Source organism: Pyrgilauda ruficollis, unplaced genomic scaffold (assembly GCF_017590135.1).
Source record: "Pyrgilauda ruficollis isolate IOZ18807 unplaced genomic scaffold, ASM1759013v1 scaffold7, whole genome shotgun sequence".
NCBI lineage: Eukaryota > Metazoa > Chordata > Aves > Passeriformes > Passeridae > Pyrgilauda > Pyrgilauda ruficollis.
This window is the reverse complement of record NW_024528821.1, coordinates 1,313,339-1,339,029: the sequence shown is the minus strand read 5'-3', so window position 1 is coordinate 1,339,029 and position 25,691 is coordinate 1,313,339. Positions and strand designations below refer to the sequence as shown.

The 25,691-nt window shown below is 38.4% G+C and overlaps 1 protein-coding gene across 1 annotated transcript in view; it reads left to right on the top strand.

Moving 5' to 3' along the window:
- Window positions 1-25,691, top strand: part of PCDH11X (protocadherin 11 X-linked) — a 416,133-nt gene that overhangs the window by 64,363 nt on the left and 326,079 nt on the right. Inside the window, exon 4 of the mRNA XM_041485190.1 lies at window positions 3,093-5,579. Coding sequence (XP_041341124.1) covers window positions 3,093-5,579 — 2,487 coding nt within the window. The remainder of the gene's footprint in view (window positions 1-3,092; window positions 5,580-25,691) is intronic.

Here is a 25,691-nt window from a genome sequence, read left to right as displayed (position 1 = left end):
CAGTAGGGAGTGTTCAACAAGAAAGTTTCATTATTTGACAGGCTGTGTGTGTGGAAATCCATGGAAAAGGCTGTGATGAAAATTGGAGAAGGTAACAGAGCTCATTATTGCCCCAGTAAGGGATCTTGTGAGCAGGGTCAGAACTTCTTAAAGGTAATCCAAGCTCTGAGATGGGCACACTTTGGTTTGCCTCCAATAGTTGGTGCTTAAATTGTATTTTCAAATTTAAACAGTCAATCTCTCTTTTTTCTCACTCCTATTCTTCTGTAAGGGTAGAGATATCAATGGAGCAGGTTATTCCTACCAGTTGTTTTAATGGGAAAAGCTATTTTATAACTGTTAATTATCTACTATGCTTTTCCAATGGACTCTTGCCCTTCCCAGTGTGAACAAATCCTTCAGATCACTGGGATAGTGTGGTGATCAAGGTGCAGTTCAGTCCCAATAGAAATTTGACCCTAATGGAAATTTTAACTTCCCCGAACTTTAAGTGAGGATAGGGCTATTTACTTCAACATCAAGAAATTAATCCTGAAGGTTTTTGTTCATGTTTCTCATTTTAGTTCTTAATTTCTTTGCTCATAATGGAGAGAATTAGATATTTATAATCTTAAAAATTTATTTCTTGAATGTTTCATCAATTTTTTTGAGTGTTTAGAATGTGAGAACTATCTGTTCTTAGAAAATGTGTTTGTTAATTTGCAGCATATCACATCTAACCTTCTCTCTTAAACAACATTAAATATTCTTGTTTCAACAACTTGAAATAGTTATTCCTGTTAGAGTTAAGAGAAAGTCTACTTCTCTGTAATGGTTTTTCTGTGGTTTAAAAAGATGTCTAAACCTGTAATGAATAGGAAGAAATAGACATAGATAATATTTCTTTCCACAGAAAATTATTCAAGTGTTAATAATGAACTTGGAAGAGATCTTTGCATTCTTTTCTGCTCTCTAGTCATTCACAGCTAATAATGGGGAGCTAAAGCACCACATTTTATATAAAACTCATCTGCTGGGATGAAAAGCCCCTCTCCCGTACTGGATGAGAAAAGCAGAGATGGGCACACACACGTGCAGCCACGTGAATTCAAACTCTGTACCAGGTTCTTGTAGTTGTGGGATCTAATGACAGAATAATCAGTGCCCATCTGCCAGCCTGTGTACAAATAAAGAAGTAAAAAGAGCTGACAGGTTGCTTTTACTCTGGCTTCTGTTATTTTCTTTCCTCTGGAATCTATGTTAAAGCACAGAATATATAATTTATAATTTCTTTGTAATTATGAAATTTATTGCAAATAACTTCTAGCCAGATTGAATATGAAGAGGAAACTCACGGTCTGCTTCCTAGCAGCATAGAATTACCATTCTAAAATTTACCCTAATTGGTTCAAAATGTATATCTTGATTTAGAAACAATTTTCAGGGCTTATATTTTCATGCCTTCTGCTAAAGAAGCCAAATCTGTATTTGCTTTATGGCTTCAAATTGTGTTCCACTTTACTTTATACTGTCACCAGTTGCAACTTAATGTTGCCACAAATGCTGTGCAAGTGGCACAGTGACTTTTGCATGTGTGGATGAATAGTTCTGTCCCATGAAATAAAAGATGACTTATCTAGGGTCAAAATCTGGCTTTGAGAAACAAATCAGTGAGAGTTCAGCCTCACTCAGAGGTGTGTAGAAGCTATAAATGCATTCAGTCAGTGGTGGATAACAAGACACAGGGAACACAAATATTTTACAACTCATGAGAAATAAGGAATCTTAAACACTGGGAATGTTTTCTTTTGATTTGTTCTGGAGTGTCTCAGACCAGCTCAGAGCACAACTGGACCTGGTTTCTCAGTGGAAATGAGAGGACCTTTAAGGTCCCTTCCAGCCCAATCCATCTATGATTCTATGGCAGTTACCTGAGTGATGGGGAAAGAGAAGAATAAGCAGAGGAAGAACAGTTGGTCATTATTACAAATATTACACATAAAAAGAAACTCCTGGTTAGTCCACAATTTTATTTATGCCTTCTTTTTTTCTGGTCATTCCATGCATTCAGCATTAGCCTTCTGCATTCTAGCCCTGCCCTTATGGAAGATGTGGCTGGAAAACTGCCTTTGCATCATTCCTGTACGTGGTGAGATATGAGAAAAGAGGATAATTACACTGTTCTTCATTCCTGCTTGTCTGAAGAGACAGCAGAAGAGAGAGGGAATTTAGCTCTAGATTCCAATATTTATTTTAGCAGATTTGTCAGCACTACTGTTTTTAAAAAAGCTGTGTTTGTGCAATATATGTAGCATTTTGGTGCAGTTCCAGAGATGTTCAACAAACCCCATGAAAAATATTGATCATTTTCAAATTGATCTTGCAGTTCTGTGATATTTTTGAAATGAAAATAGGTCTTTTTTTCACTGGGGTTGTAATTTTACTGCAAATATAAAACATGTAGTGATGAATGAAGGGATAGTTTTAATGAGTTTTTAAATATATTTCTGATGAGCTGTTAGGACTTGGTTTTGTCTGTATCATCTGACATCTGAATTATGTAGTAAGCACTTTATCAATGATGGTATTGGTTTGGTAGGGTTTTTTTTTGTTTTCTTTTGGGTTTTGTTTTTATGCTAATGGTTTCAGATCATGTCCAGAGTTGCTCCACAAACAGAGAAATAATCCCTTTTTCTTTCTTGGTTTCCTTGAAATTGAATATTGGAATAGGTCCTCCAGTGGCTAAACTTTGGCGTCATTCCTCATTTCCACACTCACTCATACAACAGAGAAACTGAATTACATCTGTCCAGGAATTTAATAACTTTTCTTTAGAAATAGAGAATCTGTATGAAAAAAATCACCATCACTCTCACATTTCCCCTTTTTCTAAAGTATCTGTTTATTGCCATGTTTCCTCTGAAGCTTTCTCAAGGCTCTGGAGCTTAAAGCAAAACTAGATATGGAAAAATAAACATAAATATAGAAATATATATTCCTGTATAGAGTATATGCATAAATACATATTCCGTGACAATTTCAGAAAAATAATGTGATATTTTTCTTTTTAAATACACTGTCGAGCTAAATTGTGCTCTTTCTGTGTCTCGTAGGGTCAAAATGTATTTGGTCTTGACATAACTGAGACACCTGAGGGAGATAAGTGGCCTCAACTGATTGTCCAGCAGATCCTGGATAGGGAGCAGAAGGACACCTATGTGATGAAAATCAAAGTTGAAGATGGTGGGAGCCCCCCGAGGTCCAGCACTGCCATCCTGCAGGTGACGGTGACGGATGTCAACGACAACCGCCCGGTCTTCAAGGAGAACGACATCGAGGTCAGCGTGCCCGAAAATGCCCCCGTGGGCACCTCCGTGTCCCAGCTCCACGCCACCGACGCAGACCTGGGCTCCAATGCACAAATCCACTTCTACTTCAGCAACCAGATCTCCAGCCTGGCCAAAAGGCTCTTTGCCATCGATAACACCACTGGCCTCATCACCATCAGGGAGCCGCTGGACAGGGAGGAGTCCCCTGTGCACAAATTGACTGTTCTGGCGAGCGATGGCAGCTCCACGCCGTCAAGAGCAACCGTGACTGTTAATGTCACAGATATTAATGACAATGTCCCGTCAATAGACACCAGGTACATCATCAACCCCGTGAATGGGACAGTGCTTTTGTCTGAGAAGGCTCCCCTTAATACAAAAATTGCCTTGATAACAGTGATGGACAAGGATGCTGATCAGAATGGGAAAGTTACCTGTTTTACAGATCATGATGTCCCTTTCAGGCTAAAACCAGTGTTTGATAATCAGTTTCTCCTGGAGACAGCCACATTTCTAGACTATGAAGCTACACGGGAATATGCCATCAAAATAGTGGCTTCAGATTCAGGGAAGCCTCCCTTAAACCAGTCTGCAATGCTCCTGATCAAAATTAAAGATGAAAATGACAACGCCCCAGTTTTCACACAGCCTATCATCGGCCTTTCCATCCCTGAAAACAACGCTCCTGGTACTCAGCTGACCAAGATCAGCGCTACAGATGCTGACAGCGGGCGGAATGCCGAGATCAGCTACATCCTGGGCTCCGACGCGCCCCCAATTTTCAACCTGGACCGCCGCACAGGCATCCTGACAGCAGTGAGAAAGCTGGACAGAGAAAAGCAGGACAGGTACTCTTTCACTGTGCTGGCTAAGGATAATGGGATGCCACCTTTGCAGACCAATGCTACCGTGACGGTGTCAGTGCTGGACCAGAATGATAACAGCCCTGCTTTCACACATAATGAATATAATTTCTATGTGCCAGAAAACCTGCCCATGTATGGCACAGTGGGGCTTATCACAGTTACGGATGCTGACGCGGGAGACAACGCTGCAGTCACTCTCTCTATCTTAAATGGTAGAGATAATTTCATTATAGATCCACTCACTGGTGTAATAAGGCCTAATATTACCTTTGATAGGGAGCAGCAGGGGTCATACACTTTCCAGGTGAAAGCAGTGGATGGAGGAAGACTGCAGCGTTCCTCAACTGCCAAAGTGACCATCAATGTTGTTGATGTAAATGATAACAGGCCTGTTTTTGTTATTCCCTCATCTAATTATTCCTATGAGTTGGTCCCAACGTCAGCCAGCCCGGGGTCTGTAGTCACTAAAGTCTTTGCAGTCGATAATGACACGGGAATGAACGCAGAGCTCCGCTATAGCATCATAGGTGGGAACTCCAGGGGCTTGTTTACCATTGACCAATTAACAGGCAATATCACTTTGAAAGAGAAGGTAATTACATCAGATCATGGCTTGCACAGACTGGTGATCAAGGTGAATGACCTGGGACAGCCGGAGTCTCTTTACACCATAGCTCTTGTGCACTTGTTTGTGAACGAGACGGTCACCAACAGCTCCTACGTGCAAGAGCTGGTGCGTAGGAATATGGAAACTCCAGTTGGCCAGAACATTGGGGATGGTGAGATAACCCCACAGACCAATGATTATGTCAAGATCATCATTGCCATTATTGCAGGCACCATGACAGTTATTCTGGTAATTTTTGTTACCGCTTTAGTCCGGTGCCGCCAGACGCCCAGGCACAAGGTTGTCCAAAAAAATAAGCAGAGTGGTGAATGGGTTTCCCCCAACCAAGAGAATAGGCAGATCAAGAAAAAGAAGAAGAAGAAGAAGCGCTCTCCAAAGAGTCTCCTCCTCAACTTTGTGACTATTGAAGAATCTAAGCCTGATGATCCTGGCCACGAGCACATAAATGGCACTTTAGACATTCCCGTAGAGCTAGAAGAACAGACTATGGGAAAATATAACTGGGCCACCACACCAACCACATTTAAACCTGATAGCCCAGACTTAGCAAAGCACTACAAGTCTGCTTCTCCACAGCCTACCTTTCAAATTAAACCTGAGACTCCTGTACCCCCCAAGAAGCACCATGTCATTCAGGAATTGCCTCTAGATAACACCTTTGTGGTGGGCTGTGACTCACTTTCCAAGTGCTCATCCAGCAGCTCGGACCCTTACAGTGTTTCTGAATGCAGCTGTCAAGGAGGCTTCAAGACCCCAGGCCCCATACACACCAGACAGGTAATGGAATTTTAATGTCCTTTCTCCCTCCTTCCCTCCTTTGCCAATCCTGTAACTCCAGTTTGAAGCGCTGCAAGATAAGTTCTCCTGCAAGGAGTAAAGCTTTGAGAGTTCATATTCGATTAAGGCTTTGTAAAAACAAACAATTCCAGCTTCCTGAGCAGTTAGGGAGAAAATGAGAAGGGAAAGAGCATTGTCTGTGAGGAGATGGAGCAGGCAGAGATCCCTGTGGTGGTGTCCTGACTGCAGATGGCAGCATGGCACTTCCCACCTCACCGCGGGACCTCGAGCGGCTGGGAAGGCTCCGAGTGGGACTGTCCTCTCCAGCCTGGTGTGCTTGAGCATCCAAACAATCTAGGTGGAAAGCAATAAAGCTTTAGTGGAGTTCATAAGTGGTTCTTAATATTAATGGAGTCTGGAATTGCAGCCTTCATTTGGGCGTAGCTTTGCTTCAAGGTCTCTCAGGAGCAGTTGAGGATTTTCGTCCGAGAGTTTCAGGCATTTTCAGACTGGAAGGAGCCTTAAATCTGGTGGAATGACACAGCTGACAGGTGAAGTTAGGGAAAAATTAGAAGCATCAGCACAATTTACCTCACTTATTTGCTGCTCTGCCTGATAAACCAGGTATTAGCTTCTTAGAAATGCAGTACAACAAAGGAAATGTCTAAAGAATCCTCAGCTTAAAATTAAAAATAAATAGAGAACTCAGCTACCCTTTATTCTTCAAGACCCTACAGAAAAGCTTTAAGTCACTGGAAATAGAATCTAGTATTTATCCATATTTTGAACAGTTTAATAAAACTTTTCTGTTTTTCTGTTTGCTTCTCTTTCTTCCCAAGAATCACAAAGTTTTCAGTGGGGATAGTTTTCTAGTTAAGCTTTAGTTGGTTAAGGAATTAATCACTAAAGTAACACTTAGTTCAGGAGTGTTTATTTTATTATTGATATTATATTTTAACTTGATAACATGTTTAACTTAATATATTGCTCAGGAACAAATCCCCAGCATGACTGAGTCTGGTAAATTTCTTTCTCCAGCTGATTTTTTTTTCTGGGAACTTTGTTTTATTACAACTGTAATGATAACATTCATAAAGAAAGCTTCTCATTCAGAGCAGTCATCATATCTTTGAAAATTTCAGGATATGTTTTTTATTTTATTATGTTTCATTCTATTTACCAACACAAATTTGTATGGTAATCTATATCACTGTGGATAACTTTTTTAAAGAAATATATTTAGGCGTGTTAAGTTAAATTGCATATCAGAAAAGCCTCTTGCCAGCTTGTTCATCTGTTTGAACTCCCGTAACTCTGAGCAGAGGGCAGTGCTGTTTTCAGCATTTCTGTAGGTCTGATCTAAGTGATTTTTTCAATGGAGTTCTGGTACAGTTCCTGTGAGTCAAAAAGGTTCTGCCATTGTCTGCTGAAACACACTTTGTCGTGCAGTAATGCTGCTAACAAAGAAAGCAAGCTCGTGACTCTCAAAAGTCCCTTCTGTGGCAGTAAAAACCTAGAAAGTGGCATGGGAAGCAATTCTCTTCTGCAGAAGTTGGCTGGGGGAAAGAGCATTTCCTTTTATCTGTGCCTTAAAGCTCTGTGACCGGGGGCTCCTATCTGGAAAAGCAGAATAGAACTGTGGGGTTTTTTTAATGCTCACTAGCTGATACCAGCTTATCTTCATAGAGCTGCACCTAACATTGTTAGGATGATATGGTGAATAGATAAAAAAAGAGTTTATTGTTACCGTTTGTACTGATTTTGTTAAAATTGCAGCTGTCCTTCTTTCAGGGATGTTTTTCTGTATGAAGGTGAGCACCTTGTTTGGAGGAAGGGTAACTAATTATCACAATGGCCCTTTACACTGATTTGGAAACAGCACTCACCTTTAAACACATGAATTCACATTAAAAAAAAATATGTAATTTAATTGATGCATTATTTACATAAGTTGGGCCATTAGAGGAAATCCTTTGTGTTGTGTTCAACCGTGACTAAATGAAAATTGTATTTCTTTACTTGTTAAAACAAGTAAAGAATCTCTTAAAACTCAAGATCTTTTAAAAGTCAGTCTCACTCCTACCCTGGCTCTGTATTTGTAGTTTTATCTCCTGTGGGGCTCTGGAAGGTGTCTCAGGATGGGCTGCTTGAGAGTTGTCTATGTTAGCCAGCAAAGAAAGAAGAAACAAATATAAACAGCAATAATCTGGGGCACAGAGCTGTCTCCAGCTGTTGTCCCACCACCCTTCAGCCTCAGACACCAACAGGACCCTTGTGGTTCCGGATGATTTTGTGTCAGGCACTCTGAATTTGCAGAAAACTGTAGGACAAGTCAGTTCAGTTAAAAAGGGAGATGTGCTAGCTTGAAAAGTGAAAATAAGATGTCTGATGTGAGACGGAAATATTATCATTCATCACTTTTACCATAGTGCAGGTATTTTACAAGCCAAAAGTTCTGAAGGAGCCTGAAGAAAGTTCTGTTCACTGTGAAGTGTCTCTTCAGTTTGTAATGGGGACTGATATTTTTATAGGCTGCACATCTCAACTGTTGTTAGGTTTGCCCATGCAAGACTTTCTACTCAGATATTAATATTGTGTTACAGCTAAAAGTATATGTTTTCTCTGGAAGCTCTAAATTTTCTGTCTGTCTGAATGGTATTGATTCAGGTCTTTAAAGAAAGGAAATTATGCCTTTGCTTTACTGCTAAATTTATCTAAGTGATCTATAAAATGACAGAAAGCCATTATAGCAGCTGTACTCAAAAAGCATGCAAGCAAAGAGGGAAAGGTTTTTCTACTAAAAACTCCCAAAATATCTCTTTAGTGGTCATGTGGGCAAATAAATACAGCAGTGCCACAGCTGAAATTTTTATGGGGAAGCAATTGGAGACTCCTGAAGCAGCTGAGGACACTTTGAATCATAAACTATAGGAAACTGAAGAGGGAAATCATGTTCTTCCTGCAATGTCCCCTAAGAGAGAGGTCAAATTTTAATCTATTTGTATGTGAGAGAGGGCAAGGGGCAGAGGTGCTGATATTATTCTGAAGTTACCAGGAGGAGTTAATCACTACCAGTGACAATAGACCTTCAGAGTGCCATGCTTTTTTGGGGGATGTAGTAGAGATAATTATTTTAAAAGAGTTTTACCAAGTGATAAATTGTGAAGGGGCTTATTCATAATAAGGCTTTTCAAACTAGAATATCTGGAGTGTTATAAAAATCAAACTGACTTTCCATGTCATCAGATTTCCATTGTTTTGGCAGTCGTGGGCCTCACAGAAATTTTCTTTGGTGTAGAAACATAGAGCATCTTTAAAGTTTATTTGTCTGCAAGCTTTGTAAAAGCTCAGTTATTTTTGCCATTCACCTCAGTGGGAGCAAACTGTGTGAAGTGTTCCACAGTGACACAAATCTTCTAATTCTCTCTGCATTTGCATGGGAATGATGAGAAGGCAGAGGAGTTTGCTTCAGTCTCATTTTCATGTAACACAATTTCAAAATCTGAAATCTTTGCTCATGCACTTTAAAACAACATTCAGACATTTCAAATGCCTGCCTAGGTATCAGCCTGTCTAGTCAAAACATGCATAATTATAGAGCACAGTGTTATCTGTGGCAGCTTGATTCAAAGAAGCTAAAGCTGCAAAGATTCCTCAGAACCTGCTGTGCATTCTCCTTCTTCTTGTCCCTTTCTTTTCCCGAATGCTACTTCAGATCTGCCTTTTGTTTGGAAGCAGTAGAATGCAAACTACAGGGAAATCTTGGCAAATTTACACCTGGTCACTCAGCTCCTGTTGTCTTTTGGGTTGTCATCTTTAATTCCAGAACAAGATTTTTCTGACTTGAGGAACTTTAGTGCCCCTTGAGGCAGCACCTCTGCCACTGGAGGAGCTGGAAGGTGCAATGTGCTCTGCGTCTGGGATTTTCTGGTTTTTTGGGGGGTTCCTCCTGCACCCCACAGGTCTCTGGTCTGTCAGTGGGTTCAGCTGCACTGCCTGGACGCTGCACCATGGTGGGGAAGCTGCTGAGGGAGGGAGCAGGCAGGGAGATGGATTTCTGTCACTTTTACTGATGCAAATCTTCATTAGTGGATTGAACTGGCGGGATTCTCTCCCCTGTATAACTTATGAATAGGAATTTCAGATGACACAGTGATCTCTGCTGGATTGCTGGGAGCTGATGGAGGCAGACATTTCACTCCTTACAGGAACCTGAATGGGAAGTAGCCCTCATTTCAAATATATTGCATTTTGGACCCCCATTGCCTCAATTCTGTGATTCTATCACTGCCTGCTTAGACGTGCTTACAGTTATGGGATATTTGGGTTTCTGATTTAAAATCTGGTGTAATGGCATTACACCATGAGAACAGTGTGCTTGGGATGTGAGTGGAAGGAATATTGAAAAGAACAGCTCTGAAACTCACCTGTTCTGTCAATGTTTAGCTGCAGGAATTTTTGTTTTGTGTAGTAACAGTGAGTTTAATTTAGAATCAGTAGGCAAGGCTGATGCTCTGAGGTATAAAACAGACATAGCACTGGTGTTTTGTATTGACAAATACAGAGTAAATTACACTCAAAGAACATTTTCTCCTAAATTTTAGCTAAATAACTGTTGGTATAAGTCCTTCCTAAAAGCCATTTCAAACTGGATTACTATGATTCTAAGTATTCTCATTATTTTATCTTAATTTTTTGACTGGTAATTTTGCTTGTGGTTCTGATCTCTTGCCATGTACATTCATTTCACCAAAAAAAAAAAAAAAATTGGAGAAGAGATATCTAATTGAAAAATGAGTCAAAGTGTGTGAGTCAGAAGTTAACAAGCAATTATTTAAATGTGCATCACTAAAGTAAAGCTGGTCAAGAAAATGCTTTTCCTCTGTGCAACACTGGTAGAAAATCTTGAGTGATTTATTTTAATACTTTTCCCTAGAAAAGCATGGAGGGAGGTATCTGCAAAGTGCCCCCTTTGCCCTCATAGTAGAAGGCAAAAACAGAGCATGAAAAGGAGTGAAAAAAAAAATTGGGTTTTGTGTGGGGAAATAATGAAAGATTTTGAGTATGACAAAAACAAACAAACAAAAAAACTAATTCAGAGCAAACGAAGGCACTCTTTTCCTTTTTTTTTTTCTCCAGTAAGAGCTCATTGGCTGAGGATACTGAAGTTGGTAAATGAGATTCCAGCATTAATAACTGAGTGATTTTTGTGCAAGCCACAGTGACACACAGCTCCCTCTCCAGTAGACACTTGCCTCAGGGTAGAAACAATGTAATTTCTCAAGCATTAAGTGCATTTCACATAATTTTTTTCAGTGGGATAACTGAAAAGTTTACTTTTTTCTCCTTGTGACCCAACTGTGCTATTTCAAATGTCTTACTTAACTATAAATCATTGTTAACAGTGAAGTCTGACTTTGGTTTAATTTTCACACTTGTTTATTTTCCTGTTTCTCCCAGAAGGTATTGCACTCAATAATCTGCAGTTGATAGCAATTTCCCGACCAGTGAGTGGCTGATGTCTTGGGGACTGTGGTATTGACAGTGCTTTCTTTTCTGTCAAATAATTGATCAGAATGGCTTAATTTCTGTGAATCTTTAGGTTTAATCCTGCTGGTGATAAATTTAGATTAAAGATGCAAAATAATTCTTCAAATTAAAAATATTTTTATGCTTTTAGGAGCAATGTTTTTGCATGAAGCCCACAAAACCCCTGTAGAACCTGTTCTAGGTGGTGCAGCAGCCTTCTGACAGCTCTAATCTTGCAACAGCACTTTGGGTTTGAGTGGATAAAGCAAAATAAAGGAGTAAGAAACTTAGAATAATATCCATAGAAGCTATTTCTGTGTCTCCTTCTGCTGCAGCATTTGTGCTCTGTGTGTAGAGACCCTTGCCTGTGCTGGGAGCACAGACACACCAGGAGTGGTTGGTTGCTTAGAACGTCTCAGACCGCGCAGTGCTTGAGCTTTGGTAGAAATTTGGAAGCGAGAGTGACAATTTATGGTGCAAATGCTGCAGGAAAGGGCTTTTCTCATGCTGTTTCTCTGTTTGCCAGCTCTGAAGGCCATCGCAGCTGATGTTATGTACTGAAGTCGTACGTGTACTCAATGATGTTAAGCCAGCAAACATGGAAACAAGGAAATAGCACGAGAAAGCCCTTTGTCCTGGCTCTGGTTGCCGAAGAAATTTATCGTCTCATCTCCAGAGGGGTTTGGAAGTGACCATGAACTGTTCAAGCTGCCCTACTGAAAGGTATCAAGGGCAAGGATTTTTTTAAAAGGAAAAGACAAAGAAATTTTAGTACGTTGTGCTATAGTGTTCTATAACGTAGTTTTGCTAAGAAAACAAAAGTAATGTGACCCATCCTTCTTCACAGTTGGTGATTATGGTAAATTTATTTTGCTTGTAATCATCTTCTTGTCCCAGATTTATTTTTTTCCTTATTTATTTTAGTTGAAACAATTAGGAATTTTGTTTCTATGAATATATTGAAAGGGAGCAATAAATTTTATTCATACGTTTAAAAGAGAATGTAAAGTTCTTTATACTCCCTGCATTTAAAAAAAAAAACAAACAACTGAGATGTTGTCACTTATAGCACCATTACACATGTTAAGAGTTAAGTGTTATTTATGTGTATCCATAATATTTTTAATGATGATATTGCTGCTATGGATCATAAATAGAAATTATCAAGTCACTGCTTTCTCATTTTTTAGGCACAATAGTAGTAGTGAAAAACTAGTACTTCCTGCTTTCTTATCCACAACATTTTGTAATAAATGGTCACCTTTTAAATAACTGGAAAGCACTCACTTAACTTTTAAAAGGAAAATTTAATTTCCATTTTGCTTGCTGAAGTCTAGATAATGTCTATTTAACAGGTGCCAAACATTTAACCTTTTGAAGTGTTTTTATTTAAAAAGAAAAAAGTCATAAATCCAGTGGCTTGGTTTTCAGTGTAATAAAATAGAAAATAGTAGACACAATTTTTTCACTGTTAGCCAGCACATGGGAATAAATGGCCTGCTGTTGTTTCTTTTTCTTCCCCTATTATTCTTCTATAAAGTTTGGTTTTGTTTTTTTTTGGTTGGTTGGCTTTTTTGTTTGTTGTTTCTTTTTTTTTTTTTTCACCGAAGTTTTTTATATTATCATTTGCTATTTATCACGGCTCATTTACAAAATAAAACTTGAGTATCATAGCTTTGTTTGAAGGTTGGTTGCAAGTTCTTGTATATTGCCTCACATTTTAGGGAGTAATGCTTAATATGTATCATCTATAATATTAGAATTTCATATGCAATGCAAAATCTCTTAGGAAGCAAAGGAGTATAAAGAACCCTGTTTTCTGCACTTATATGAAGACTTGTAATATTAGTTTGCTAGAATAAAATGAAATACAGACACTGCTTTTAACTGGGATGTATACAGTATATAGAACTTTCTTTTAAAGAAAAAAAGTTATTAATGATTCATGAATTAGACTACAACATGGAATCCTTACACATTACTGTATGTTTGATGTAAAGATATTTATAGGCTTGTACTTAATAATCACGTTGCCTCAGTTCTTGGACTGCAGAATGTCTACCATGACTGTTGCCTATAGTTTGCTCCACATTTGCTATCTGGCTCTTTAAAAAAAAAGAACAAACCAATGTGTATTTGGCTATTTGATCTGTAAAATAAATTCTATTAATAATGAAGTACGTATTGTAATTCAGCATATTGTATCGCATAATTATAGCTATGACTGTTACAGAGAGCTTTTCATTTCCCATGATGGGATCGTTTTCCTGGGAAGAACTTCATGTACCTGTCAGACAGTTTTGCTCTTCCTATTTTTAGCAGCCTTGCAGCATTTATGCTTCAAACTAAAATTCCCCCAACACTCCCAGCGGTCAGACGCGCAGCGACATTTACTGACTCAGTGCCACAGCTCAGCCAGTTTCAAATTCATTCTGGGATTTCTCCCAGCAGCGCTGTTTGGGGTCCCTCACGCCGCTCCTGCTGGCTGCTGCAGTTTGTGGAGGTGTTTCCTAGGTGGGTGGTGGGAACATTCAGTGATGGGTGACTTACAGCCCTTGGGCCCCATCCACAGTGCTTTGTCAGGCAGACAGGATGAATGCACGGGCTTGGAGTTTCTGGTTTGAGTCTTTGGATTTCTCTCCTTACGAGAATTAGGTTGGATTTCCCTTTTAAGAAAAGACCCTATACACAAACTTAATGGTTGATTTAGAGAAGCACCAAATAATTTCAATGCTTACATTCAAACCTTTTTTGGGTTTTTGTTGTTTGTTTTTTTTTTTAATAATGAAATTTTCATCTAAAGTGAACAGGTAGTTGGCCTCAGTTTTTTTTCCTCTGGTGGTGAGAAGGCATAGATAGGCTCTAGCAGATTATTTTGATTTTAGGACTGCATACCCTCTAAAAGTGCCTACTTTCTTACACTAAGTATGAAGAGAACCTTTGATAAGTATCTTTCTTGTACCAGATGTGCCAGTTATGTGCTTTCAGAGAAGAATATACTTCATTTTGACTTCCTTTGCTTTTAACTTAGCTGAAGCTCTAACTTTTTCCTAGTTTTACACTGGTCCTATCATTCTAGTCTATCAATAAATAATTCTAAAAGCATCTAGGATGATTTAAAATGTCCAAAAGTTACATAAATGAAATAAAAGGTACATCACATGGTTTAATTATTGGTCCCAATCAATAATCTCCCTCCTCTGGTTCTCTCATGAGTCAGCCCAGCCAAACATGAGAACCTTCCAAATGCCCTAAGAGAAAGCCAGAAACCTCTTAAGTGGCTCAGTTTCATGTGCTTTGTCTGTTTCAGTTTTTGTTTTCTTACATCTAAGTATCACTTTTTAAAAGGTTGTTTTTTCCTAGACTTGTTCAGAGCTCATTTCCTCCTGATGGTTGAATGGGTACATGAAAGCCTAATGTTTATTGACCAAATATGTGTGTGTGCTGGCTATTAATTTCTACATTTTTCTGTGATGAAGGCCAGCCAAAAATTTCTATGATTTTTGTTTTAATTAGTATTAGTATCCTGAGTCAAAGCTAGATATATGTGTTTCAAAACCAACTCTGTTTCTCAAATGTTTTCACTTACAGAAATATTTTTTTTCCTGACTGCTTAAAAGTCAGACTGAATCGCTGAGTTGACCAAATGTTACTTTTGAACTTGACAACTCAATTATATTTTCTTTGGAATGTCAATATATTTATCATACTTCAGACTGCAATTACCACAGTCACCTCAGTACAAACTTCTCAAGGAGTTCCCCTTTCCTCTGGTGCTCCTTGCCCCATCTCCAGAGCAGCCAGCTGCGTCTGTAGGGAGAGCCCCAGAGCTTTGGGTCAGCTCCAGTGCAATGTGGGGCTGAACAAAGAGAAAACTTCTTTATTTATTGCCACTTTTAGGTGTCAGTGATCCCACGGCTGCTTGCACGCAGCCAGGGCTGGCTCCCAGGTGAGCTGGTTGCAGCCAGGGCCCTGTTGCCAATTATTCTGGAATTTTTATTGATTTGTGTGTCTACCAAAGCTCCCTCCCACCCGACCACAAACACCCCTGAGAGCAAGCGAGGCACTGCAGGAACTTTGGGGGATTTAAATCCTTCTGAGTTCAGCTGAGTGAGGGACTTCTGAAGGGCAGTAGGGGGCTGTCAGGAACAAAACTGGTTTGTGATGTAAATAGAATTATATTTTTAACATAAACTGTAATGCTGCAGGGTTTGGTTTTTTTTTGTCACATGTTTCTGGTGGTTTCCCATTTTACCATAAAACATATATTTATGGTGTATCCTGGTCTTACGTATTATTTGTAAAATCTTTTTAACAAATGATTTGAATATATATTTTTGCTTTCATATTGAATTACTGAGCACTGTTCCTTTTATGTCTTATTTATCTATTTCTAAAATAAATTTGGTTTGACGATTATATTTGTTATATATATATTATATTGTGTACCTTCTGGAGAAGCACTGTTTCTAAACACACCTCTGCTCTGTTTGCCCAATGCATGCCCACCACCAAGCCTCTACAGAGACTGGCATTTTTCACAGTTCAGGAGCTATGATTATATTAAATAACTTAACCACATAAGGTTTACAAGGAGAAATATGAAGGAATATGCCCCTTTGAAAACCTCAAACTCTTTAGCAGCATATTTCTTTTGTCTACAATGTTTTCAGAGGAATCTAAGCAGGAATTCCGAGAGTCACACGTTTTCCAATGATGTTTCCATGCACATGGGGGTGTTTATAGCTGTGCTTGTATTTTGTTTGCCTGTGTATGCAGGGAGCACGAGGGCGTCTATAAACATTTATCACACGTTCAATTAACAAAGGTCCTAGGCAGAAAATATTGAAACTGCAGAGATGTGCCCATCCCAATATCTCTTGCTGTGAAAGATAGCCAGGCTCTAAGGATTTCAATCTGCCACATTATTTGATTTTTGGGAAGATTTCTCTTCTCTTCTGAGAGTGTACTGGGTTCTCAATATGTGAGAAAATGACTCTTGGTGATTTGGAGGTTAGGATACAAATATGAAAAGTGCAGTTTTGAGTTTTAGTGCTATGATTCTTTCACTAGGTTATTTTACTCATTCCTGTACTGTCTCTCAGTATTCTAAAATACATTTTTTCTACTAAATAGACTCATATTGTTAAATTTTACCACTGAAAATGTAGCAAAATTACACATTTGTATTTTCTTCAAATTGTGAGCTTCTGCTTATTTCATAAATAGTCACATGTAAATCAAATTCACTTATTTGTATGCATAGAGATGAATATTAAGTGTGATATCAGAAATTTTTCAGGGGCATTATTGACTTTTCCAATCTTTTAAATAGGTTTTATTCAGTTGTGTTCTCATTTCCAAGGAAGGTGCTCATTCAAGCTGAAATCCCTTACTTCCAATAAAAGCTGAATGATGATCTCAGAGGTATGAGGTTTGATTTTGGATCGCTGAATTCCAGCTGAGAATCATGAGCTGAATTTTGCTCTGCTGTTCTCAGCATTGTTTTCATCCTTTCCTGAGAGAACTTCCATGGCTGTGGGATATGGATTCCCTCTGCTCCTGCTCTCTCTTTTGTCCTGGGCTGTGATATGAAAGGTTCCAAAAATAGGTTTTCCCACACAAAAATACTTTTCCTAGGTTTAGGATCTGCACCATCCATGTGCTGCTGGTTTTCCCCTCTCTCTCCTGTGTGAGAAAGACAAATTCTGGTTTTTTTTCCAGACACTTGGGCACATGTGTTTCAGACAAGCAAATGAACTTCAAACAGGTGAATGGAATTTGGAAAGTCCTTTCCTTTGAAAATTTAGGGCATTTGAGTAGTTGGAAATTACTCAAAATTTTGTGATTTTCTGACAACCGGACTTGGCCAGTGTCTGCACAGCCAAGGTCATTCAGGACTTAGGAGGAGTTAGGATGGAAAGGGGTGAGGGGAAAGGAAGATCTTTTTAGTCTATAATTATTATTGTGTGTGAAACTGAATCAAAATCCTAAGTGCCACATCAGAGATCTTTGCAGATGCAGTTTTAAGTCACATTTAAGCCACATTTAAGTCACATATTTTATTACTTGCATTAGTGTTGACTCATTATGGGTAAAAGCAGCAGAATTCTGCTGCTAACTCTGAATGTATCTGAACGTGTGGATGTGTGTTCACATCTGGGCTGAAAAGTGATTCAGGTCAGGGATTTATTGGGATTGAAAAGTAAGGTGTCTTTATTGTATTGTTAACTGGTCTTTGTAGATTGCTAAAAATTGTTTCCCTCCTTTTGAGAAAGAATGTGTTTGGAGCTGGAAGTGAAGAAGAAAAGTAACTCAGACTTGGAAAAAATATATGGTACAGTTTTCTTTGCTATTAAACTAGAAGAAACTTTTCAATTCTTAAAGATGGTACAAAAAGATTGATTTTTTTTTAACTTACCTGATGTAAAATTACAGTTTTTGTATAACAATAAACTGCCTTCTAGCTTTGTTGCATTTTATTTCTTGAAATACACTAAAATAAATATAAAAGCAAGTGCTTTTGCTTGCTAGTACCCAGTTATAACTAGCTAAGCACATAGGTACAGATATTTTAAATTATACACTGTGAAAACCTAAGAATTTTCTAATTTCTGTCTTCTCTTTTCCAAAGTCTCTTTTTTTGGAGGTGTTGAACATAAAACTATCTGTAGCCAACACACCAAGGAATCAAACTGAAGGTGGAAAAGGACTTTTCTGTTTAAATAAGTCTATTTGTAAACAAAACTTCAAGAGGGGAGGAAAACATTGGATTATGTTCTCAAGCTTAGCAGAAGGGAAGCAACAACTTCTCCAGCCTGCTGGGATTTTGATTGCTATTGATTTCAAAGTTAGAAGCCCAAACAACTGCAATTTGTACAAGAAGTGATCCTCCCAACTCGTGTTGAACTCAGAACTCAGCGAGAGCTCTGGCTAAGAGCTGCTGCCACTTGGAAAGGTGTGGGAGATGTTGTTGTTGTTATTATTATTGTTGTTATTAGCAGCAGTGATCAGCACTGCTGCATTCACTGCTCGGTCTGTGCTGAGTCACCTTGATCTCCAATGTTTTTTACACCTGAGTGGAAACAAGGGATTTACCAAAAATCCTGCAAGAAAATTATGTTTATTCCTCCTTCAGATAGCAGCCAGTGACTCTATCCAAACACAGATCTCTGATACTTTTCAGAAGTGTCTCATTAGACACACTGAATGCTTGTCCTTTTAATTCTTATTTTATATATTGTAGAAGCTTATACACATAGAGATATATATATATACAAACAAAAAGTTAATTTCCTAAAACCTTTCTTGTTATCTTTATAAGCCACTGTTCAAATTAATTTCTTGCTGTTTAGAAGCATGAGGCTGCATGGATTTTTCAACAGCCTGAAGTAGATTTTTAATCTAGCAAAATGATATTGTGACTAATTTAAAAAAACATGGGTAAACAGATTGGTGTTTGCTTACACATGGGGGAATCATCAAACCTACTGATTTTGCAAACAAGAGGCTGGAGGATTTGATGAATGCATTTTAAAAACCTCATATGGCCAAATTTGTAAATCAGTCCCTGCTACATGATCTTCCCTGATTCATTCCCTTTCCTCATCAGGTTTATTGTAACACCACTTCTGTGCATATCACTTTGGCCAAATTGTAACCCAAGTTACTTCATGTCCTGTCCATCAAATATTGTCTTTGTTCTTCCATGCTGGAAAATAATACATGTATGGTCTAACACTGAGATCCTTGTTTTCTTGTCTTAAATGGATGGTTTAAGATTTTCTTCATGCTGTGTTTTCCTATTTTTATATTCACATATTGAAACTGTGGTGGGGGGTTGTGTAAGAATCCAGACATTTGTAGGATCTTGCACTTGGTGTTGTGTCAATTTGACATTTGACAACAGCACTGTGGTAATAACCAGAGTAATTAGTGCCAAGTGTACAAACCTTGGACAACATATTAGAACCATTTAGGATATGTTGGTGGATCACACAATATATATCTATTTCTTACATCAGAATTCTTAAAGATCATAGAATGGTAGAATAATTCAGGTTCCAAGGCATCTGTGAAAGTCACCTGCTCCAATCGTGGGACTCAAAACCAGGTTCTTTTAGATCAGTTTTCTCTGGCTCTTGTTCAGTTGACTTCTAATCATTTCCTCAAGAAAATATTAGAAGAGGATATAGAATCCTCAGTTGGATCCTCAAGAATATAGAGGTGTTTGAGTGGAAATCAGAATCTTAAATGTCTTTATGAATCCACTACCCACATGTATAAATATCCAATGAATTCAAATTACTTATAGCTGTAAATAGTTTAAATATATCTATTTATGTGTAAAAATACTTTAAATGTATCTATTTGTGTGCATTTGTGGGGTGAACCCCCAGTGCACTCTTTGCTGGTCACTTGTACAGCTCATCAACTTTTGTATTCATCTTTATTTTATAGATATGATGTGAGTTTTTATTTTAATTTCCTCTAGCTGTAGCGAAAGCCCTGAGAAGTTAACACAATCTAGATTGTTTCACTCACAATGAGCACACCAAACCTCTTCAGAAACTTCTCTCAAAGGTTGGATATTAAAAGCAGACAGGAATAATACTGTCAGAAACAATTAAACCAGGAAAACGTAATTGGAGGCAAAAAAAGCTTTTGATGCTTCCTGTATACAAGATATACAATTCTCTGCTTTCAGCTCCCAAGCATGATTTATTAGTTACAGTCGTTTGCCTTTGAAACACTGAGCAGGGCTGAGACAGCCTGTGCTCAGTTGTGTGAGGGCTCCAACATCTGTCCTGACAATCCTCTTACAGGCTGCCTTTGAGGAATTAGGAGATGGCAACATGAGTTCTGAAATGGATCTCAAACAGCCACAGTTAGGAGGTTGGAAGGGGATATTCCATTATTTCATTGCCCCTTTTTGACACAAAAACTCCTTGAACTGTTTGTTTTTATTATTCCAGATGGGAGCAAGATGCATTTAAATGAATAAAATGAAATAGAACAAATCAAATGCTTGGCTGCTGTTCAAGAGCTGCTAAGGCTGAGCTTTATTAAATTCACATGAGGATATGATAACTGTGGAATTTCACACAATGAACTGCACTAATCTTACTCGTGAAGAACATAATTTTTCTTGAGATAGATGAGAGAATCTGAAATTTTGTCGTGAAAAAAACAAAGCCCCTTTGGAGTTTTATTTTCTGAGGGCATTCACTGCTTGAGTGAAATCTGTCCATGTCCCACAAACAGAATTTTCATGCACAATCCATTTTTACACATCAAAAGTTCCAAGGGTTTGTTCTTTCTCCATGGCAAAGTGGAGAATACTTCAAAGTAAGCTACTGTGTTCTGTGTTAAAACATTCCCTGTGTCCCTTTAGGAATAGGCAAATCTTTGTTTTAGAAGGGGGCAAAAGCATGAAAATTTAAAATTATAGTAGATACATTTAATTTATATTTAAATAGGAAAAACTTAGAGCAAACCAAATATTTTTAATGATTATTTGCAGGATATAATTCACATTGATGCATTTTCTTTTTTTTTGTGGCTGTAGATCATTTTTATGCCTCTGTGTAGAATGGCTGTTTATAACTCAATGTTTTTCAGACATTTCCTGTTACTTAATGAAATTAAAATTCTTTTTCACATGCTATTTTTCTTTATTTATTTTCTATTGAAATTCTGAAACTACTGTTGAAAATTTCTGATGAAATATTCTTTGTTAATTAATATTAATAATAATAATAATAAGAATAAAAATATTATTTTTGTAGTTTTTAAGAACTACATAAGTAAAATTCCTGACAATACTCACATGATACATTTTTGTTACATTTTCCATTTAAATGTAGCATAAAACTGCATTCATAAAGTATTTATTTCCCTGTATCTAAAATGCTAAAACTGAGGGTTAAATGACTGAGCTCCCAAATGCATTGACAACCTTTTCTTTAACAGAAAAAAAAAAAAAAGGAAAATTAAATACTATGGGAATTTTTTATAGGAATTGATGAATCATTACCTTCCAAAACTCATGTATAACTACAGTGGACATCACATGGAAATAAAATTAAAAAGAGTAGAAATCAGCTGCTGTTTTAATGAAATCTCACGTGTTTGGTTGGGTAATACCAAAGACACCAATTTTCATTTGTGGGGCTGAATCACTCGTTCAGTGTCGTCTCCTTTGGCAATGAGTGCGAGACACAAGGTGACTGCTGGATGAACTGCAGGAATTCATCAAAGCCACGAACAGAACTCACCTGAGCGCTCCCTGCTCCTGCTCCTGGAAACAGTCCAGGGGTCTGCCAAAAAGGGAATGGCCAGCCACAGCCTGGCGTGCCACAGCAGACAGAGAGCCTCTCTCCTCGTGAAACCAGCCCAAACAAAAGCTCAGATTTAATCAGAACTGGTTTGCCTCTCCCTGTGTCAATCAAAGCTTTTCTATTGATAATCTGAGGAGAACAGAGTTGGGAGCACAAAGTCTGCTTTTGTATTATTAAGATGAAAAGATTCTGCTGGGGTTTGATAACACTGGAGATGCTGAGGCTGTTACAGAAATATAATGAATATCAAATATATCTGCAAAAAGGACTTTTTATCGAGATCAAGTCCTGATGAAAAATGCCACTTAATCTTTATTTTACACCAGACAGGTTTAAAGACTGCAAGTCATGAATGTAGATCTGTATTTAATGGAAGTATTTAGTTTAGAACACTCTGTGCTGAAATATGAACCTTGAATTCAGTTGCTTCTCATCTGATTTAAAAAAAAATAAATTAAAAATTAGACTCATTTATTTCATATTCAAATACAGGATGCTCTATTAATAAATTATAATTTACAGTGGATGTCACAACCTTATGGGTAAATCATAAGTTGTCATTCCAAATTATTTCTGTACCATTTGAACTCATTTCAGTGGAACTAAATATGTTTGTTGTTTGTTTTTAAATTATTTCCAGAAAAGAAGGTGTCTGACTAGTCACTTTTAATTTATACATCTCAGAAGTACTGGGTTCCATGAGAGACAAAATCAGATTTGGTATAATGAAGCAAAAGTTGGCATGTGCTGATTTTATATGATGGGTCAGTGACTGGTTGGGTTTTTGTTTGTTTGTTTTTTGTTTTCTTTTTAGGTAGGATAGGGTTATTAGCCTGCTCTTAATTTTTTAATTGCTTTCTGTTTAGGGTGTGATTTAGGAAGGAGAATGAGGAGCTGGATCAGGACATTCCACTTCTGATCAAAAAAAAAAATGTTCAGTGATTGGAATTCTCAAGTGAATGTATCATAATCTTCCAGAGGGGCTGTGGGAGATTGGCTTACGCTGTTTGTGTTCCAGGACTTGTGTGTGGTTTGCTTTGTAGGGAATTTTCTTTTCTGTAATTGTTTTTCCTTTAGCCATCCTGTGGCCTGAGATTGGAAGAAAAAGATAAAGGGTCAGAAAGGCTTAATAGCAATTTTGGTTTTGAAAGGGAGAGGCTGGTTGATCCAGCTTAAATCTTTACAGCTGGATCAACCAAGAACTTGAATTACAGAGACAAATGACAACTTCAAAGCCTCATGGGTCAGCTCAACACCAGCTGTAACAGGAGAGTGAGAAGGAAAGGTGAATCTGTGGGACATATGGCCATGAGTATGCAAAAACAGATAGGTGGGAAAACCCCTTCCTTACCATGTAAACAACAAAGAAAAGGAAAGAAAACTGAATTTTGTCAGCTTGGTGTTGGGTGAGTGGTTGAGGATGATGGGGTTTTCTCAATGAGAGGCAGAAGTGCTTTGGCTGTAGCCCGTGGGGTTCATGGAGCCACGTCCAGGTGTTGGTGGGATCTCACCAAAACCATGGTCAGAGCAGATCCCTCTCACATACCAGCACTTTCTGAATATTTTAGAAGTGCTGAGAAGTGCTGAGGTGATGTTTTACTTGTTACAATTTTTGGGTTCCTTTCATTGTCTTTTGCACATTTAGAGCAGAAATGCTGACAGAGGAGATCAGGGAAGCTGTGTCAGGCCTGGATATCTCCTGTCAGAGCAGGGCAGAGAGGAAAAGCAGAGCACCTGCAGCCCTACCATTCACTTGGGATGATGGAATTCTGGATGCAGGAGACAGACATTCAGTGTGATTTCTTCCAAGTGATAATAGTTTCCGTTTCGAATGACTGTAAAGGTAACAGAAATATATATATATATATTTTTTTTATGAAAGACTTAGGTTGGAATTCATTTCTTCTGTAGGAGGTGAAGGCAGAAACCACACAGAGAGAATCACTGCTGTAGCTGTCTCAAGCTCACACAAGCTGCAGTGAGTCACTCCAACTCTCTTTCCTCTAGGTACTGTGGGAGGTAACTATGTGAACACTTGGCTTTTAGATAGCTGAGGCTGAGTAAGATGGTTTCTGAAATCTAATACAAAAATAATTTTAAAAACCAGGGCTCACAAAGCTGAGAACATTTTGAAGCCGTGACCTTCAGTCCTGTAGGCAGATTGCTCTCGGTTAGAAAGTTGAGGCAATTAAAAGATGGCTAACATAGAGAGGAGTTTTCAAAGTAAGTGAAAGTATTGTACTCAGATATTTTCACCTCCATTGACTCTACTGTTAGGGTGCTTGTTCTATGTATGTTGTTCAAAGTTGTTTGAAATATTAGTACATTTTACTGTGTAGAGAAAGATTAAATCCTCTGCTATATTTCCTCTTATTTCTCTAGAATAAATTGATATGCAATTGATATGCTGTGTTGAAAGGATCATATTTCTAACCATTAATTTCGCCTCATAAAATCCTTTTATGAATCTGTATTTTCACCAGTTTGATTCACCTGCTTTACTCCTTGCCATAAGCTGACAAAGACATTCATTCTGCATGTTTATTTGGCACACCAGTTATAACCAGTATAAACACAATGAGGAAGGGGGCTGTGGAGAGGTTCAGTCAGGAGGCACATGCCTCAGACAAACTGCAGTGGATCCCGGTTCATTCCAGCAGAATGGAAACCATGAATCAGGAGAAAGTGAGAAATGTTGTCTTCAGGCAGTGGATGGTGTCAGCACTTGCTTTTTTTGCAAAGTTCACTGGTGCCAACGCACAGGATTTTGTTTCCTGTGATACATCCAACCTTTGTGTCGTAGTTGAGACAGACAATACAAAGCAACACACACTCCATTTCCAGAAGGCTTCAAACCTTTTTTATTCTAGCATGTTTTTTATACATTCTTACAAAACTCTTCAGTTTACTCATTGGTAAGAGACAAACAAAGTGCTCACTGGAACAGGCAGCTGCAGGTTTCTCTTATTTCTCCTTCTTCCTTTCTTGGTTTCTGTGTCAACGACCTTGGTAGGAAATTCTTTCAGGGTTGAACATGGATGCTCTTATCAAACTCCTCTCTGGCTCACAGAAGTCACTGTAAAACCTCTTCCACACCTCTGGAGGAAGTGCCACCCCCTGTGTGCTGCGCTGGCACACTGGCAGTGACATGGGGTGTGGCAGGGACACCTGGGACTGTCCCTGTGGCAGCACAGCCTCCTCAGACAAAATTCATGTCATGGGCCGGGAGGCAGAGTCAGTGTCATCCTGAGCTTTGGGACAAGCAGTGCTCAGGGATCTTCTTTCAGAAAACATTGGATATTTTACCATATAACTGCTGTCACAAAGCCTAAACTGAGTTAATGCTTCTAAAGACTTCCTGATCCTCTTCGATTAGGCCACCAGGGCTGCTGTTGGAAAAAAGTAGATTAAGAATGATAATTTGTCAGGATAACAATTATGAGATGGGTTATAAATATTGCATTCAGTTGCCAATTTTCTCTTCCTTGAAACTTTTGGAAGCCTGAGCTGCACAGCTGCATCTTTATGCAGGAGTGTAGGAGCAGAAGTTGGAAGCAGGGTGATGGGAAGATGGGAAGTGGGCACTTTGAGGGGGAGGATTTCATCCAAATTAAATCTAGAGACTCCTGAAATGTCAATGAAATACTTCAAGAAGAAGAAACTTGTTTCTTTGCTTAACTTTTGCGGAAGGCCAGGAATTTTGTCATGTATTGGACCGTTTTTAATGTATTCTTCCTTTGGCAGGAGCACTGTGAGGGGTGAAGAGAGCCTTATCTTGTGGGAAAACTGAAATTAAACTCCACTGTAATACAGTTCTTCCTTTTTTTTTTTTTCTTCTTTTTTTTTTTTTCTTTTTCTTCCCAATAGTGTATTGGTCTTTACTGTTGCTGGAGACAGACATCCCAAATCTCATCAACTGCTATCCCATGTGATATTAATCAATACATTTATTGCGATGTCCAGAACTGTGGCAATGCCTAACTAGACACTTGAACTACATTTTCAGCATAAGGACAGCTCCTGTCTTGTCAGGGTTTGTGTTTTAGGGTGGTGAGGCAAGGCTGCTCTTACTCTGTGATAAAAATTTCACACTGGAGAGGTTTCAAACTTGAACCTTCCTGAATAGTCCTGATACTCCTGTGCAAACTTGGAGGAGTAGAGAAAATCCAATCTCAACACAACCCATATTTTAATCCACTTTCTATTAAGATAATTTGACCAAAAAATTACTTTTGATGACTGC